Raw genomic sequence first — 16,790 nt, forward strand, 5'->3', positions numbered from 1 at the left:
CGTCAGTTCAACCATCAACTCACCATGAGCAACGAAGCACTGCGAGTCCTGATGTCACTGGGTGCCCTAATTCCCAATAGTCTGAGTATGACAGCCAGCCCCACAGGGGGAAAACCCACGTGTACACTCAGGCTGGCTGCTCTGCCACCACATCATCTTCTCACTGGCCTTTGTCCCATCCATCCCCTCCTGCCTGAGCTCCCAATGCCACCTGCAGGGTGAGAGCAGCTCCTTCCCCTGAGGGCCTGTGGAGATTTTTGAGTTAAAGCACTCTGGAGCAAACATATCCACTAGGGTCGTATCAATTTCCCTGGCCCCTGTGAGTGATACAGCATGTCCAGATGGGGAATTGGAAAGAAAACAGCCTCAAAACCAATTTCATTGTAATCGGCGCCAGCTGCGTGTGTTGATAAGCCCCTGATAACGCTGCAGAGAGGAGATATCGATGTCAGACAGCCTCACAGCTCCGGCTCTAACTGGTGGCAAGTACCAGTGAGTGCCCCCAAAATCATCCCCTACAGTAGTGGCCAGGAAGCCCGGGGCTGGGAACTGGTGGGAGCAGAGCCTTGCAAAGAGGCTTCAGCAGTCATGCATGCGCCAGAGTGCAAGGCAGCAAAAAGGGGATGGAGCTTCCTGTGTCCCAAAGGCTGCTGGAGCAGAAGAGGGTCTGGTGTTGTCTCCAGACAGAACTTTAGCTCCCAGCCATTCCTAATTGTCTTTGCTCCTTGCATGTTGTGAATAGATATTAGCTCGAGCTCAATGGGCTCCACGCAGGTCTTGGAGCCAGATGATTCAAGCTGGGATTTGTTCCACATCTCGGGTTTCGCGTGTTTTCTTTAGCTGCATTTTAATTGTGGGGTTTTCCTTTTCATTCGGTGAGCCATGCAACACAGGCGCCGCTGTAAATATCCCAAATAAACACCATGCTCTGCTCATGTCAAGGCAGGAAGGAAGTGCCCTACAACAGGACAGGTTGAGTTTTTATCAGCTTTTTGTCTGGAAGGCCATTGGGAATGTGCCTGCACAAAATGCCCGGTGTTAGCCTGGAAAATAGTGCACAATGTAAGCAGAGAGAGGAGTGTAATTGGTTAAACAAAGCCAGGCTGGGGTTTAGCTCACCTTCACTTCCATCTTGAATTGATAAATCTAAGAAGGGCAGCCGAGCTCGATGGACAGGGAGAGAAAATTATTGCTTCCCATTATTGCTCAGTGGTCAGTCCCAATGGGCTGTGTTGCCCATGGGCTGCTCCGTGCATGCTGAGCTGGCTGCCATAAGTGAGGCGCTCTGGTCCAACACGGACCCACCAAACTTCATGCAACAGATCCCCATTTCCTGCTGCTGAGATCCTACGGGGATCCACCAAACTGATCCCCATTTCCTGCTGCTTCCAAGCATCAGACACCTTTGTGCTGTGGTGCCTGAAGGGTAGGAGAGGGGCTGGTGGGACCTCAGATGGGGTATGTGGGGCAGCTCCCCACAGACCAGTACTGTAGGACCTCTAGGAGGTCTGGTGCATGGCTGCAGGCGCACATTTGAGCACTGTCCCCGTGCCAGTTTAAATAAATAAGTGGCTCCGAACGCTTCGCCTGGCATCTTATTCAGCCACTCAAGCATCAAATACCTCCGGGATTCTTCGGGTCTTAATTTGCAGAACTATTTCCTTTTTGAGTGCTCTTTATTTTCCTTTTTCTTTCTTTCTTTCTATTTTTTTTTTTTTTTTGCTTCCTCATTTAAACCTGTTTTTCCTGCGGTGAGTGATCCTTGTGGGTGAAGGGGGGAGACTGGGCTCCAGTTAGAAAAGGGTTTTGGTGGCTGCTGCTTCAGTGGGGACGAGCGTGGGTCTGAAATACCATGGATGCCTCAAGGACGGAACAAGCCGGGGCCTGATGGAGAGGCCTCACACGTCAGCATGAGCAGGGAGGCAATGTGCAGCCCCCCCTGTGCTACCCCACACTGCTGTTCGGGTTGCTTCAGGCATCAGGGGCTGCGGGGAGATGCCCGGAGAGGCCCCCGAGGCACCTCCAGGCCTGCAAATGGAAGGGATGGAACACAAATGGAAAGGGGCTGGTGTTGTTTTCTCTTTATTTTAAGCCAGAGATGAGAATATTAAGGGATCTGATTCATGGTGTTTGAACACCTGGGAGTGATACACAGCACAGCCTGCTCACAGGCACGAGATCTTTGCTGGGTGTAATCTAAAACAAATGTCATCCCAGCCAATCTGTAATCAAGGCCTCGTGGATCAGTGAGTAAGTATCAGATCTTAACGGAATTGGTGAGACCTGCAGTGGTGGTGGTGCAGATTTATGGCCGCCTCCTTCCTTTACCCACATACCCTTTAGATAGACCTTTCCCTCTGGTCCCTGGGTGCCTACTGAAGGTGCCCCTCATGGATCTGCACTGGGTGCTCTTTAATATCTTCATCAATGGCAGCAGGATCAATGGCACCAAGCAGACTGAGCTCCTCAATCAGGATGTCAAGATACTTCATTCCCTGGCACTTTCTTAGGCCCTGCACCCTAAATGACACTCAGCCATTTATCATGGAGGGTTGGTTCTCCAGCAGCTTTTATTCAGAGATGCTGAAAGTTATTCTCTCTGCTGACATATCCCATCGAAGCTGCCACGCGTGCACCAGCCACCTCGAAACACAGATTGCCACAACGTACCCTCTTCTCATCCCTTGACATGCTCCAGTGGGGCCACACCATTTGCCTTCCTCAGCAGTCACGGAGTTGGGTAACGCTTCCTTCTGCGGGAACTGCAGCCCCACGTGCTGCCTGGGTAGAGAAGTGGCTTTAATTAGAGGAAAGCACGCTGCTCCTCCTGCTTGGAGAGCTGCAGGTCCCCAGCCTCCTTACAGCTCAGTGTAGGGCCATTAGCACGACAGTGCATCTCCCAGCACTGCGCACTTGCTCGAGCTCTTGGCTGCCTGCCCACCAGATGCCAAGGGGAGGTGCCAAGCACAGCAATTAGCGGGCCATGTCAGCAACCGGCTGCAGGTTGGGTTCCATAGGGGTAACAGGGAGGGTCCCTCGATGCCTGATGGTGCAGAACCAGCTGATGTCCCCCAGTGAAGGGCACCAGCGGGTAACGTCTGGGCAAAACTGCTGAATATTGCACTGTGCTTTGCTCTGCTCATCACTGACTGCAGCTGCAGGCAGGCAGCAGCCTCACCCAGGTCCCAGCAGGGAGCCTGCTGCCGTCCTCGTTTGCAGCATGGGTGCAGCCAAAAGCTGCTCTATTAGTCCTTAATTACATCCTCGCTATCCCAAATCCTTAAATTCACCACTAAAGGCAGATCGAAATAAAAATGTCACACTTTTGCAGCTCAGATATTTGCAGCCATGAATAATACACTCGCACACTCATTTACTAATGGATACACTTCTCTTCTAATTTCTTTTCCCCTCCAGACATTTGCAGAAGCTCTTTTCATTCCCATCACACCTTTAGCTAGCAGTAAGACGTTCTCTGTTTTGTTGCTCTTATCTCTTCCCTGAAAGCTTTTATTGACTGCCCGTTGTTGTTTTTTTCTCCTCACCTTTTCCATTTCCCATGCAGCTTTTTTCTTCCTTTCTTTCTTTCTTTTTTTTTTTTCCTTCACTGTTGTTGTTTCAAGGTTTCAGATCTCTGAGCAGTCCCTCGCGTAGCTATTTTGGAGATCTCACTTTGCAGCAGCTGAGAGCTAACACCAGGAGCCATGGGTGAGTGCAGACCTGGCACCAGAATTGCAGGGGATTGAGGGGTCCTCAATAGATCACAGAATCACAGTATTATTATGGCCCTAAAAGACCTCCAAGATGACATTATCTTAGAATGCCTTTGGTTGGAACGGACCCTAGAGGTCACCCAGTTCCAACTCCCTGCCATGGGCAGGGCTGATCACCTGGTCCAACTGCCAGCCCATCCCCGCCATACTCACTGACCACATCCCTTAGTGCCACATCCATACAGTTCTGGAACACCTCCAGGGATGGTGGCTCCTTCACTTCCATGGGCAGCCTGTTCCAATGCCTGAGCACCGTTAGATTGGCCTGCTTTCTGTCACTTCTCCAAGCACAGAAGAGGATTCAGGCACTGAATCTCTTATCCGGAGAAGAGTATGATGGAGAGCTGTTACCTGCTTTGTTTCTGCAGCCAGCTGCTGCTGGCTGGAGTGAGGGACTTTCCAAGCCACTGAGGCATGAAACCACTAACAGCTCGGCTTTGATCCCACTGCTTTCAAAGCAGCACTGCATTGGCCAACACCACCAGCTCCTGCTGTAGCTTCGTGCTGTGGGTTGGAAAATGCCTGTCTACCTCTAGGATCCTGGTGTTAGATGTCTAGGAACCAGCCACAGTGATAACCCCAAGTACCTTCAGAGAATTATTAAGGTTGGAAAAGACCTCTATGATCACCTGGTCCAGCCATCAGCCCATCCCCACCATGCCCCCTGACCACGTCCCTCAGTGCCACATCCACACGGCTCTGGAACACCTCCATGGACGGTGACTGCACCACCTCCCTGGGCAGCCTGTGCCACTGCAGCACCACTCTTCCTGAGTTTTCCCTCATATCCAACCTGAACCTCCCCTGGTGCAACTTGAGGCCGCTACCTCTTGTCCCAGCTTTGGAAGCTGTTTGCTGCTCAACAACTGGAAGGTGCTTGCTGACTTCAGTCTGTCCTACCCAGCGGGGTGCACTTCCCCTGCAGCATGCTTGAGGCACCTTGGCTCTCAAGTCTGAAGGCAAAGCAGCTGATTTGCTCTGCAGAAAGGGGCTGGTGCTGCTCCCCACCACCATGCAGTTTTTGCAAGGCTCAGAAAAAGCTCTCTGCTCAGAAGAAATGCTGAGTTTCTAGGTCACGCTGTTCTTGGGAGACAAGGCAGAAAGCAGGTTAGGAGAGTCAAAACAGGAGAGGAGGATGGGACCAGAAGCCCAAGTCATCTCCTCCACCCCTGCAAACACCATGTCCAAGCTGCCTCTTGCCACAGCCAAATCCTTGTGTGGGCTCCTGCAGCCAGTGGGGGAAGCAAGGAGTAGAGATGCTGCACCCGCCCTGCCTGCCCTGTTGCTCTCCGAGGGCTGCACAGCCCTTTGCTTTCCACGCTCCACTGGCGGCTAATCCTGCGTGCCGATCCCTCGTGCTGATTCCTCTCGGGCATCTGCTTTCTCTTCCATTCTGCTCAGCAGCCCGAACTCGGTTGCTCTAATCCCTCCATCTTCAGTCGCGTTCACAGCTCCGCATAATAAATATTAACAGCTTACATGTACCTAGGGGTTCTTATGCAAGGACTCCAAACAGCTTTACGGTTCGTATGCGCATGGGGATGGCTTTATACAGCCACCGATGAGACGGCAGTTGTTTAGCAACCTCCAGCAACAACACACAACGGCTAAGACGGGAAGCGGAGATAAATATCGCATCCACTTGAAACTCCGGGAGGGGATTGGAGTTGGCAGAATATAAGCACTCGTCTTGAATTTTAGCCAGGATACTCCAAACAGCATTCCTACGCTTACAGAGAGAGCTGTAGGATTTGAAATACCTAACCCGTCCCCAGCGGTTTATTTACAACTCGCATTAACAGCGCTGACATTTTAGGATGCCGGAGATGCTCTTCACTGGAAAGAGTTCCTCCAGCGATGAGCCTCGCTGGGTTCCACTAACGCCCTTCTTCAGAACGTCTGTGGAAGGAACAAACAGACCCCATTGGCTTGAACGGGGTTTTTTCCACTGTTGTTGCACAGCTCCCTAAGGACAACGTTAAATCCTGACATCTACTTCCGAGCTGCTTTCCCCCATACACACTATTTCTTTGACCTGGACTCCTAAGCCAGGGTATACGGCACGCACAGGAAACCTATTTTCCTCTTCTCCTTCCAGTGGCCATGCAGCTCTGTAAGCTCCTACTCACTTCTTTTTTGTACTTAGCAAACCAGGAGCTGAGTCAAAGGAAACGCTTGTTTTGTGCGATCTGCTTTATATGAGGGCATTTGGCAGGTCTTAAACTCGGTCTGGAGTATCCATGTGCTGGAATATTTCCCATTGGAAGCGCTCTTGGTATAAGTTAGCAAATACCATAGATGGATGGGATAGGGGAATAAGCAAGAAAGGCTTGTTTGTACGGCTCTTGAAATCCGTGCCAGGTTAGAGAACACAAAAAAGGATAAAATACCTTCAACTCCATTATAGTCTGCACCAGGATGGCACCATCCTTTTCAGGTTGGAAAACAGGAAAACCTTCATTTCAGGAAGAACGATGGTGGACTGGCACAGGCTGCCCAGGGAGGTGGTGCAGTCACCATCCCTGGAGGTGTTCTAGAACCGTGCGGATGTGGCACTGAGGACATGGTTATGGGCACGGGGGGGATGGGCTGCTGGCTGGACTGGGTGATCTCAGTGGCAGAGAAAGGAGAGCATCTGTGGGCAGCCCAGCAGCCCTGCTCAGTTCCCAGGAAAGCCCGCAGGGTGTGGGCAGGGCCTGGGAAGGCAATGGCACAGAGCCAGTCACAGGTGCGCAAGGGATTCCTCCCGTACCTTCCCAGGAAGCAAGCACTTCTCACCGCTTCCATCCTGCCCACATAGTTCTCAGTAAACTCTGATCTCGCCTCGGGGCGTTCTATGCTATTTGATTTATGGGAAGGGAGAAATCTCCCTCCACCTCTCCAAAGCCAGCATGCTACGAACCTGCACACATGGGAGTTCGCTGCATGCTGGCTTCCACCACAGCAATGCTCTGCTCCTTCCCTTCTTCCCTTACAGTCACCCCAAAGGCCTTGCTGCGTTGCCCGCACCTTTCCAGAGCAAGGCAGGCAGGCAGGCAGGAGCGGGAAGGCTGCAGCAGGCAGGGAAGAGACGCGCTTGCCGCCTGCTGTCAGAAGCCTGAACTGAAGGTTGCTGCGATTCTGCCACCTTCACCAGCTCCTCCAGGCTACCGCTCAGCTGCAAACCTCCTCTCCCTGCTGCCCACTTTTACTTTTGCTCTGACACGAGGATCAACTCCAGCACCCGTAACACAGCTGCACTGCAATGTAGCTATAGCTTTAAGTTCATCAATACCTAACTTCCTTCTGGGCATTAACAAAAGCCTGCTAAGAAAAATGCACAATACTCCACCCTCTACAAAACCTGGCCTTATGTTTCAGTACCGGTGCCAAAGTCTTGCCAGTAAGCATAGGACAAAGGTTACAGAGGCTGTGAATCCACATGCAGGAGCTCAGGACGCTTTTACAAGAGAAACCTGCTCGCTGCAGGTTGCAGCGCAGTGGGCTGAAGGTTTTCAGTGGGAAGAGCTGTCACACCCACATCCTTTTGATTTAAGGAAGAGAGCAAGCCACACAGGTGCCAATGAGTGTAGCTATAAGTTATTTATTCTGCAAAATAGAGGTATCTTCTATGGAGTTGAACACTGGAATCACAGCATTATGAATTGTGGAAACATTTTGACAGCACACACACACGCAGGCACACACGTACACCTACACACGCGCACACAGCCTTTGTACAGGCCTCTACTCTTGCATTATCCAGGAGGGAGCCCTCTCTGCAACTTTATTTGTAGAAACCTGCAGTGAGGGTTGCATTCGAGACCCCTTTCCTCGTTCACTTGGCTTCCAAGGGAAAGAGGTCGGTCAGGATTAGGCGCATTGCACAGGCAACACGTACGACAAGAGCGCAGCTCCCCAGCCCAGTGTTCAGCACATCCCGCATAGGAGTTAACTCTTGGCGGAACACAGAATTGAGCTGGAGTGCTGTTGCTCCCTCCTCAGTCCTTTCTCGCGCGGCCGAGCACCGGGTGGGTGGAGGAGGCACATTTCCACATTAGGACACAGTCAGTGCTCCCTGCTCACCATGGTCCATGTTCCAAAGCCGGTAAAACTCTGCAAAGTCCACGTAGGGCTCCACGCGCCCATCTTCATCTGGCTGGAGCGAGTGGGTAGGGCGGGAGCGGAAGAGACCCCCATCTGAACTTGAGCTGCTACTCTGCGTGTGAGTGTTAGTGGACTGGAGAGTCACAGTGGGGCTTTGGCTGGGGAGAAAGAGAGAACAAAAGCAGCTTTATTTTTCCTCATCCACAATCTTGCACAAGGCACCAGAACAAGCGCCAGCTTCTTTAAGGATTAAGCTATCGGGTAAAAGAAGTTACAGATCTTTGCTCTGTCACAGCATTAGGTGTGTCGAGAACAGCACGCTACTGATGGCTGACAAAGATACCTGCTTCACCTTTAACTGGACAGCTTTAAGTACACCCAGACATCTGAGAAACAAAGGGTAGCAAAGAAAAGAAAAACAAAGAAGGGACACACTCTGCTGGCCTCCTCATACCCATACAGTACGAGCTTTACAGGAAGAGTCTGGCAGCAGAAAAGCTATCCTTGCGTGACCTGCACTACAACCAAAGCAGCTCTGGTTTGTCAGCTTCATTGTTTCTGGAACTACCAGAACACAATAAGCATAGAGCTTCTTCCCTTTGCAGCATGTACACACTCTACCCCTGTGCCAAAAACTGAACTCAAAGCAGAGCCACTAGTAGGATCCTGCACAGCAGATTCACACAGGATCCAGGTCTAACCTTTATCCCTTCTTCTACCCTAATTTCCTTCCTCTGAGCAAGCCAACCTGGTGCAGCACCTCCTCTTCAGCAGCCTCTGTTCATCATTAAAACAGAGGGCACCCACTCTCCCTCCATGCACAGCATCCAACATCCAAAGAGTTCCTTTGGACTGCCAGAGTGTCCTCCGGTGACAGCAGCAGATGCTTCCAACAAGGCATGTTCCCAGAACTGGCTTCAGAGCTGCTTGCTTTGCTCATTCCCACTCCTCACGTATCACTTTCCAGCTAACAACTTACGCTGGCTGTCAATACTGCAGTCAGGAGGGCCACGCTGCAGATAAGGGAATGAGTGACAGGTGTGTCTCTGCTTTTCAACCACTTCACACAGCGTGAGCTGCAGGGAACTGCGGGTATCAAGAGAGCAGCATATTTACTTAGTGAGGGTGGGGGTGGCTTCATCCAGAGTTGAGCTGCTGTGGGCACCATTGACCATCTGGCCTTGGGACGGCATAACAAGAGACAGCGTGACGCTCGTTTTGCTCGTGCTTTGGGAGCTGGAATATGGCACAGAGACGGGGTAGACACGGCCCCCTGAGGAGGAAGAAAACAGAATTATATGTGCAGGTGAGACATGAGTGACAAAGGGTGCAGAGCATCAAAGAAAGGTCAAAGATCCCAAGGAAAGAATTTATATTAAGTTTCATTTCTTAGATGCAGTAGTGCATCATCAAATTGTTAAGGACTCTAGGTCTCAGAAGCCAATAATCCCTTTAATAACAAAATTCCCTCTACACTGAAGTATCTACTCTCTCAACATGAGGTCAAAGCCAGATCAAGGGCTCTTATCTTCCACCCTCTATTCCGTTTCCTTCTCTCTGCGGCATACCTTGTGTCGGTGTTAGCGTGGGCTGACTCATCTCACCCAAGGGATAGCCAAAATTCCTCACAAGTAGGGTCATGTCTTCATGTCGGGGACAGAACTTGGACCTTTCCCCACCACTGGCAAAAGTGTCACAGTGGATCCGTTTCACCCGGTCCACTACAGCTTGGGCCACAGCATCCAGCGATGTCTGCTTGGCAAACTCTGTGGCTATCATGGCTGCAATTTCCTAAGCAGAGGAGGAAATAAATGGAACAATGTTTGAGGGATTCCGAAGCAAACCTTTTCCATCCATGTGACCTAAGTTTTACTGCAAATTATCTAGCTGCAGTCCTTGCCAGTCTCACTCGCTGATATGTGCTTTGCACCTAGAATCATCCCATCCTCTTTAACAGGCTCCTCCTAAAAGGAAGGGAAGGTGCATGGATGAACTGGCTTGGCAAACCAGCTCTCACATTATTACTAACTGGAACAAGGTGGCACAGGCATCCAGTTCAGGTAGCACTCACAAGACAGATGTGGAGGATGGCCCATATGAGAGCAGCCAACACCCCTGAAATAAGTCAGTAGCTGAGAGAACAACTCCCATGTAAGTACTCACCTGGTTGGCCTGCCCAGGCCCATGAGCTGCCTCCAGAGCTTTGTAGAGGCCTTCAGACATAAGCACCAAGAAGCCAGTCACTCCATCCAGCGAGTGCCCTCCGTGGATTTCAGGCTCTGCTATAATAGGCTTAGATTTAGCAGCACTGAAAAGAGACAGTGTTTTTAATAACCAGTGGTGTCACAGTGAGTGAGAAGGAAGGGTCACAAAGAGGAGAGATTGAAACCACAAAGTTGAGTTTTTCCTGACCTGAGCAGTTCAATATCAGTGTAGCCATATTTGACTTTGTAGTCTCCAATACGCCGAGTGCTTTCCTGCCCACGGATGGTTCCCACTTGTTTTATCTTCCCTGCATCCAAGCCTGCCAGATTAAAAGTAAGAGAGTTTGGGAAACTCAAAGCACTTACTGCAGTCACACTGTCAGGAAGGAGAAACAAAATAACCACAGCTTAAAGAACACTTACAGCAAGACAAAACAAGAAGCCAAAGAATTATCCTTCCTCACAGGAAGGAAAGGAAGAGCAGTTTGCTCTGTTTCCAAAGGACATGCTCTCATTAGCCGTAATCTGGGAGTGAGAGCGAAGGAGCAAGATGCACACAGCCCAGCACTCACACTCCAAATGCAATGGCTGGCCCTGAAACAAAGTCCACACCTTGGTCCAAAGCCACCGGTGGCAGCTGGCCTGGGAGCACAGGCATACACTGAAAAGGCAGTGGAACATCTGTGCCTGTCAGCTCTGGACCATGTGATGGGAGGAGGAAAGCAAGAAGAGGGAAAATGTAAGTGAAGGATTCTGCTTTTTCTTCCAACAATCATTGATCCCTGTTCCTAAGTTCCATATGACAATTCCACTAATAAGCTAACTTAGGAAACCAACAAGAGGCACTGAATGTATTCAAGTGCTCAGACTGGTGCTGGCTACTCCTAAAACAAGGACGGTGAGCAAGCAGGCATTTAGTTCAATTAAGGTTAAGCGGATAACTCTGACCTGTCAGGGGCTAGTGAGGAATCTTATCCTGAAGAAGGTCCTAACAGGGACCATCTGCGAGGGGCTATTATTTGAGGCAAGACTCAGAGCAGATGAGCCACTTACCTGGTCTGTTCTGGCAATCCCCCCCTTCCTGGTTAAATGTGGAGCTAACAGGCAGAAAGAGTTATTTTGAGATTTTTTTCTAGGGATGACTGTCCTCGGTACAAGGTGAAGGCAGAGGTCCAGCTGAAACTCTCCCTCTGAGTCAAACCAAGCCTCACCACACAGATGGCTCCACACCTACCCCAGCAGTAAGATACAACTCTGCCATCTGCTGCAGACCAAAGCTGACTCATCAACATGGCCTGGCTCATTTGCCTGCTCCTGGCAGGGGGATACAAACTAATGACAGACACAAACACAAGGAGGCTTCAAGCACACCAGAAAGCTTGTGTCTAAATCGCAGTGATGGTCCAGGAGCACTAAACAAGCTGAAGTGAGCAGGGTGAAGAGCCAAGCAGTTATAAGACCTCGCTCTCCCTTCCTCCAGGACAGGTGAGACAAGTATCATGACAGAGACCACCCCTGTGACTTCTTATCACTGTGCTTCAACTTGGGCCTACAACAACCTTGGGTAAGTCTCCAGAACAGCCTGTACACACTAGCTTGCTCCACAGGCTTTCCCTTCCATTTGGACTGCTAGTAGGAGAACGACTGCTGCACCAGATGAAGAAGGTCAGCATACCTAGCAGAGTCCTGTCCCACTATAGACCACAGCTAAATTGAACCTAGCATTTTAGGCAGTAGAAATGCCATCTAAGGCTCTTTTTCCCTGGATTCCTGTAGTCAGTCCTCTGTTTCATAGCACACAACACTAATGCAGGAATAAGAAACAAAAAATGGAAGAGAAACGGAATAAAACAAGACCTAGCAGCAGAAAAGTTATCACACTGACAGCTTCATCGGATAAAAACATTGGTCAGGTGAACCTAATGAAGAATGCCGAATTATATATATCAGAACAAAGGCACAGAATAGAAGTATCTCTATATGAAGAGTTTGGTGCTAACAGCCACACAAGTGGTCTGGCCTAGTTCCAGACAAAGAAAAAAAAAACATGTCAAACGTTGTAAAGGAAAAGGGAAATTGCCTGAAGCATGATGACAGTATAGGCAGAGTTCAATAGTTTCTGATGTAAGAGCACTAAACGCCACTTTGGTCGGCCTCTGTCTGATGTGTACTTGGCTGTTTTGCAGCAGCTTGTACATAGGCAAATCAAAACCCACCATCCTCAGGGTGTGGCATCACACAGAATTTAACCCAGACTAACTGTGGTTTGTCTCCAAAGGGGCAGTCACACTCTGCCCACCCCGCTTCTGCCCTCTGGCTGCATGCTTCTGTTCCTGCCTTCCTATCGACTCCAGCAATCACACAGCTGCAGGGCAAATCAATGACAGCTTGGCAGTGGGACACAAAACTAACTCTCAAAACGAACAAAAAAAGGAAGAAGAAAAGGACTGTTTTCTGTTGGTTCAGCAAAGTGAACTTACTCTGTAGCTTCAGAGTGGCTAGGTATGCAGAAAAAGAGCTCGCTATTTGAAACCACAGCCCACAGAGAGCTTCTTTTTGTTGTCACTTACTGTTTCCAGGGGCTTATATCACTCCTGGTGCCCCAGAGAAATGGAAACATGAGACGTTCTCAGGTAGGAACATGAAATTGAACACTCACCCAGCTGAGAGAAGCGAAAAAGTTCATCCTCATTCTCTGTCGTGTGGTCCACGTTTAGCTGAGTCACCTGCAGTCCATCCACTGTGGACTTACACAATAGTGCACGATTGGTACCTGCAGCGGGAGTAGTGAGATGAGGCACGAGATAGCTCTGCAGTTAAGAGGAAGAACATATCCAAATGGAAAAGGAACAGGAGAGGGGAATAAGGACAGAAAAGAAGAGAAAAGCTCATGTACTCTCTCTTCATAATCTCCTAGAAGTAGACTTGCTTACAGCGTGCTAGGCCTGTTAGACAGCTCTTCACTCAGGCTTGAGCCAGTGCCTCACAAGACAGTTCCTCGCTTCCCACTGAACCTCCGCTACCTCTCAACTCATTTTCCCCTCTTTCTTTGGTCATAAACATTGTATCGGCCAATATCTGCAGAGATAATGACCTTTAAGACTGATCTATCAGTCCTAAAAGTAACAAGGAAATCACTCCTTGACCAGAGAAACCGTCCCCAGCATTCACACTGCTTCTGCTGCCTAGTACTGCAGCCATCCTCACAAGCACCTGAACTGGGGATGCTAGCAAAGAGAAACTCACCAACATTGGCGATATAGAGCTTATTGTTGAGAACAACAGCCACGATGGCCATGGCTCCTCCAGAGATCTCCTGCTCTACAACCTTCAATCTCTCCACGATCTTCTGGTATTGAGGAGGCAGCTGGTGGTGAGGAACACCCTGGAATCCGAGATTATGGGGGAGGTTTAAACACTCAGTCCACAACAATGAAACCACAGCCAGAGTCAACACTTGCATAGAGAAAGAGGACTCATCTTGACAGTCTTGCCTTGAGGCCAAGATGTGCAAATCATACAATTATTTGTTCAATCCCAATAAACCACATGGGTTTGATAAGATTCTGGAGATGACACTCTAATCCACCTAAAAACCACAATTCACATCTGCCCATGTGTCATGCAAATCTGAGGACTTGCCTACCATCCACATCATATGACTTTGTCCTGGAAGAGCTGTAAGAACAGGGCTGAGGACCTTCCCACATCACCCTTAGTTCTTTACTAAAGCAAACAATCATAGGTCTAAGTAGCACCAGCGGGAACTCCGCAGAACAGACCATGGCACTTGCTTCATTTCACACCAGCTCCCAGATGAGAGCTACAGAAACACAGATTATAATTACAGCTTCCTTTGGACAATGCTGACCAGTATCCCATCCAGTAGTCTGGAAGGTGGGACCCCAAGCAACTTCCGTCCTTAAAGCTACATTACCTCTGGCAGCTGGGACTGCAGGCTGGCCTTTTCTGCCAAAGCATCATCAATGGACTCCAGGAAACTTCTTTCCACCACATCAAAAGCCTAAAAAGGATCATAAAAGAAAGTGAGCTCTTATCCAGTACCTAGGGAACTTTGAAGTTACCCACCCCCATCTCCTAAGACTAGTTCATAAGAGCAGTTGATTACAGTTCACACAGATATTGAAGGATCACAGCATCATACTGAAATGCAATTATCTTAGCACAGCTAGTTAACAGCTTGTGAAAGCAATCTGCTAGTACTCAAAACAGGAGAGAAAACAACACAAATTACAAACACAGCAATGTCAGAAACCTATCTGATTTTGTATGTTGATTGTAAAAATACTCATCCATTACTCAAGAGAGTGAACTTGCACACGCACACGCATCCCCCCCACGCCTTAATTTCTCCCTTTCACTCGTTGTCATCTCCTTCTCAGGCTGACTTGCTCCTGCATGTCCAGTGAAGGCTGGCTGCAGATTCCTGGAGAGCTGTCAGCAGCACATTGACAGCCAGGGGAACAGGCGGGTGCGAGGTGGGAGTGAAACAAAGCACTGCAGCTGCTCAGGATGAGCGCAATCACAACCACTGGCAGATGTTTCAGCCCCCTCAGAACTAGATGCTGCTCCCCGGTGGCAAAAAGAGGAGGTGGGTAGTGTGAGAAGTAGGAGCTGTTCCCAGTCAAAGGTGCTTTACCTGCAGCAGAACTCGGCGCACATCAGCATCACTGTGATCTGCGTGCAGCTGGCCCAGCAGCAATTCTGCAGACAGCCTCTGGCCCACAAAGTTGGTGACTCGGTTGCCATCATAGCCATTGAAGACACCATAGAGGTAGCAGTTGTTCTCACTCCTATCAGAGAAGGCAAAAGAAGTCACAGATGCCTGTGATACAAAGACACACATAACAGGTTTCTCCAGAATCCTGTGTGCTCTGAGTCCTCCGTGAAAAGCTAAATATCACCTGCAGACAGAGGCAGGTAAATGAGACTGTGACCCAGGCACAATCAACTTACCTGAATTTCAACCAGTTATCTTCCAAGGGGTGACCCTCTGTACCCTTGCCATCTGCACTGTAAGAACGGTTTGGAGCTGAGCCCACCCCAGAGAGATGGCAGGACGGTAGGTCATCTGTCCAGCTGGGCTGCTGTTCCTGGGAGACACAAAGAGGCCACGTAAAGGCTCAAGTGAGAATGCTGCTTCAGGATGAGCTACAGGTTAATTCCCACCTTCTCTACTAACAGGGCAGCGCACCTACCAGAGAACTTCACGTTCCCTGCTGCAGAGCTGCATCACTTACCCCTTGCTTTCCCTTTGGAGCCGAGCTCTGGTTGCATGTCCAGCTCTTTCCAACCAGAAACCAGAACTAAGACTTGCACCCGAGCTTGACACACAGCACTAACAGCGAGTTTGGTGGATGGGACCCTCACACCTTGAGGACACCCGCTAAGAAAACGGGGCCTCGGGGCTGCCAACACCGACGGAGGGTCCCCGTGCCCACACGGGCCCGCCCACTACGGCTGACCCTCACCCCTCAGGCAGGGGCCCAAAGCCCCACACAGGGCTGCGGGCCGGCCCTGGTGCAGCACGGAGCGGAGGACACCCACATCCCCTCACGGCGGGCACCTCCCCCTTCCCGGACAGGAGAGCGAGGAGGAGGCGCGGGTCCCTCCTCGCACACACCTAAGGGGGTGCGCGAGCGGGGAGGGGGGTGGGGGGGGACGGCGCCACTCACACTCTGCAGCAGACTCCTCCTCTGCGCCGCCATCTTGCAGCAGCAGCGGCCTCCTCCCTCCTACCCGCCCTTCTCCCTCCAGAGCAGACAAATCTGCCGGGCAGAGCGGCCGCTACTCGCAACCCCGCCCACTTTCCCACACGCCCACACTGGGGGATTGACCACGCCCCCTTCCGGCACTCCGCCCAATGAGGAGGCGGCGGGCGCGGGAGCGCGCACGGGTGGCTCTGTTGGCCCCGCCCCTTCGCGTCGCTGTGGTGGTGTATTGCGTGGCTGGTGCCCTTCATGGTACGAGCTCCTTAGTGCTATGGTTTGCAGCGTGTGGGCTCTGCGTCCACCCAAGCAAAATGTTTTTAAATCTCCTTCTCCCCACGTCTATTTTAAGGAGAATCGAGGTCACCTGGTCCAACCAGCAGCCCACCCCCACCATGCCCACTGACCACGGCCCTCAGTGCCACATCCACACGGCTCTGAACACCTCCATGGACGGTGACTGCACCACCTCCATGGGCAGCCTGTTCATCTCCCACTGGAGTAGCCCGAGGCCTTTCCAACCCCGCTGTGGGCTATAACAGCCCAGGATGCTGTGGCTGTGCCCTCAAGCCAGCCATCACTTGAGCTTTGTCAAAGAGCCGTGGAATGGTTTGGGTTGGAAGGGGCTCCAACATGAGAGACATGCACTTTCAGCTATGTGTGACATGGCAGTCGTGATGACAGCATGGGCACTGCGTAGTCTCGACTTCCAGCAGTCACTTGATACTCTTTTAATGACATTTATGCCAAACAGATTCAGATGTACTTCAGAAATGATTGCAAGTTAATTAACCTCATTCTATGGAATTGATGGGTTTTGCTGCAGGGGATCCTGTCAAAGGATTCCAGCTCCTTTTCCTCTAAATCCTTTGTTTATTGTTTTGTTACATCTCTTTCTAACATATGGACAAAGATTTCACATCCTTTCTCTTCACACAAGGCTGACAGATACTTGGCCGTTCTGGCAGCCTTTAGCTATGCAGGCTTTAATTCTATTT

General features: G+C 50.5%; 1 protein-coding gene across 1 annotated transcript; it reads right to left on the minus strand.

Annotated features, from left to right (window-relative positions):
* Positions 1-7,110: 7,110 nt before the first annotated feature.
* Positions 7,111-15,897, minus strand: TAB1 (TGF-beta activated kinase 1 (MAP3K7) binding protein 1). The gene is made up of 11 exons (XM_072356249.1): positions 15,760-15,897; positions 15,041-15,177; positions 14,724-14,877; positions 14,001-14,087; positions 13,310-13,448; positions 12,723-12,836; positions 10,272-10,383; positions 10,023-10,167; positions 9,428-9,650; positions 8,976-9,132; positions 7,111-8,017 (listed from the first exon to the last, which is right to left on the minus strand). The coding sequence occupies exons 1-11, from the start codon at positions 15,790-15,792 to the stop codon at positions 7,810-7,812; spliced, it is 1,509 nt and encodes a 502-aa protein (XP_072212350.1). The 5' UTR covers positions 15,793-15,897; the 3' UTR covers positions 7,111-7,809.
* Between the last annotated feature and the right edge of the window lie 893 nt (positions 15,898-16,790).

The sequence above is a fragment of the Excalfactoria chinensis genome, chromosome 1, assembly GCF_039878825.1.
Source record: "Excalfactoria chinensis isolate bCotChi1 chromosome 1, bCotChi1.hap2, whole genome shotgun sequence".
NCBI lineage: Eukaryota > Metazoa > Chordata > Aves > Galliformes > Phasianidae > Excalfactoria > Excalfactoria chinensis.

Excerpts from the sequence above, each read along its gene's own strand:
- TAB1 (XM_072356249.1), bottom strand. The coding sequence starts at position 15,792 with ATGGCGGCGCAGAGGAGGAGTCTGCTGCAGAGT. Across the intron at positions 14,878-15,040 it reads GATAACTGGTTGAAATTCAG|GAGTGAGAACAACTGCTACC; the intron begins GTAAGTTGATTG and ends CTTCTCTGATAG. Across the intron at positions 8,018-8,975 it reads GCCACCCCCACCCTCACTAA|CCAAAGCCCCACTGTGACTC; the intron begins GTAAATATGCTG and ends CTTTCTCCCCAG.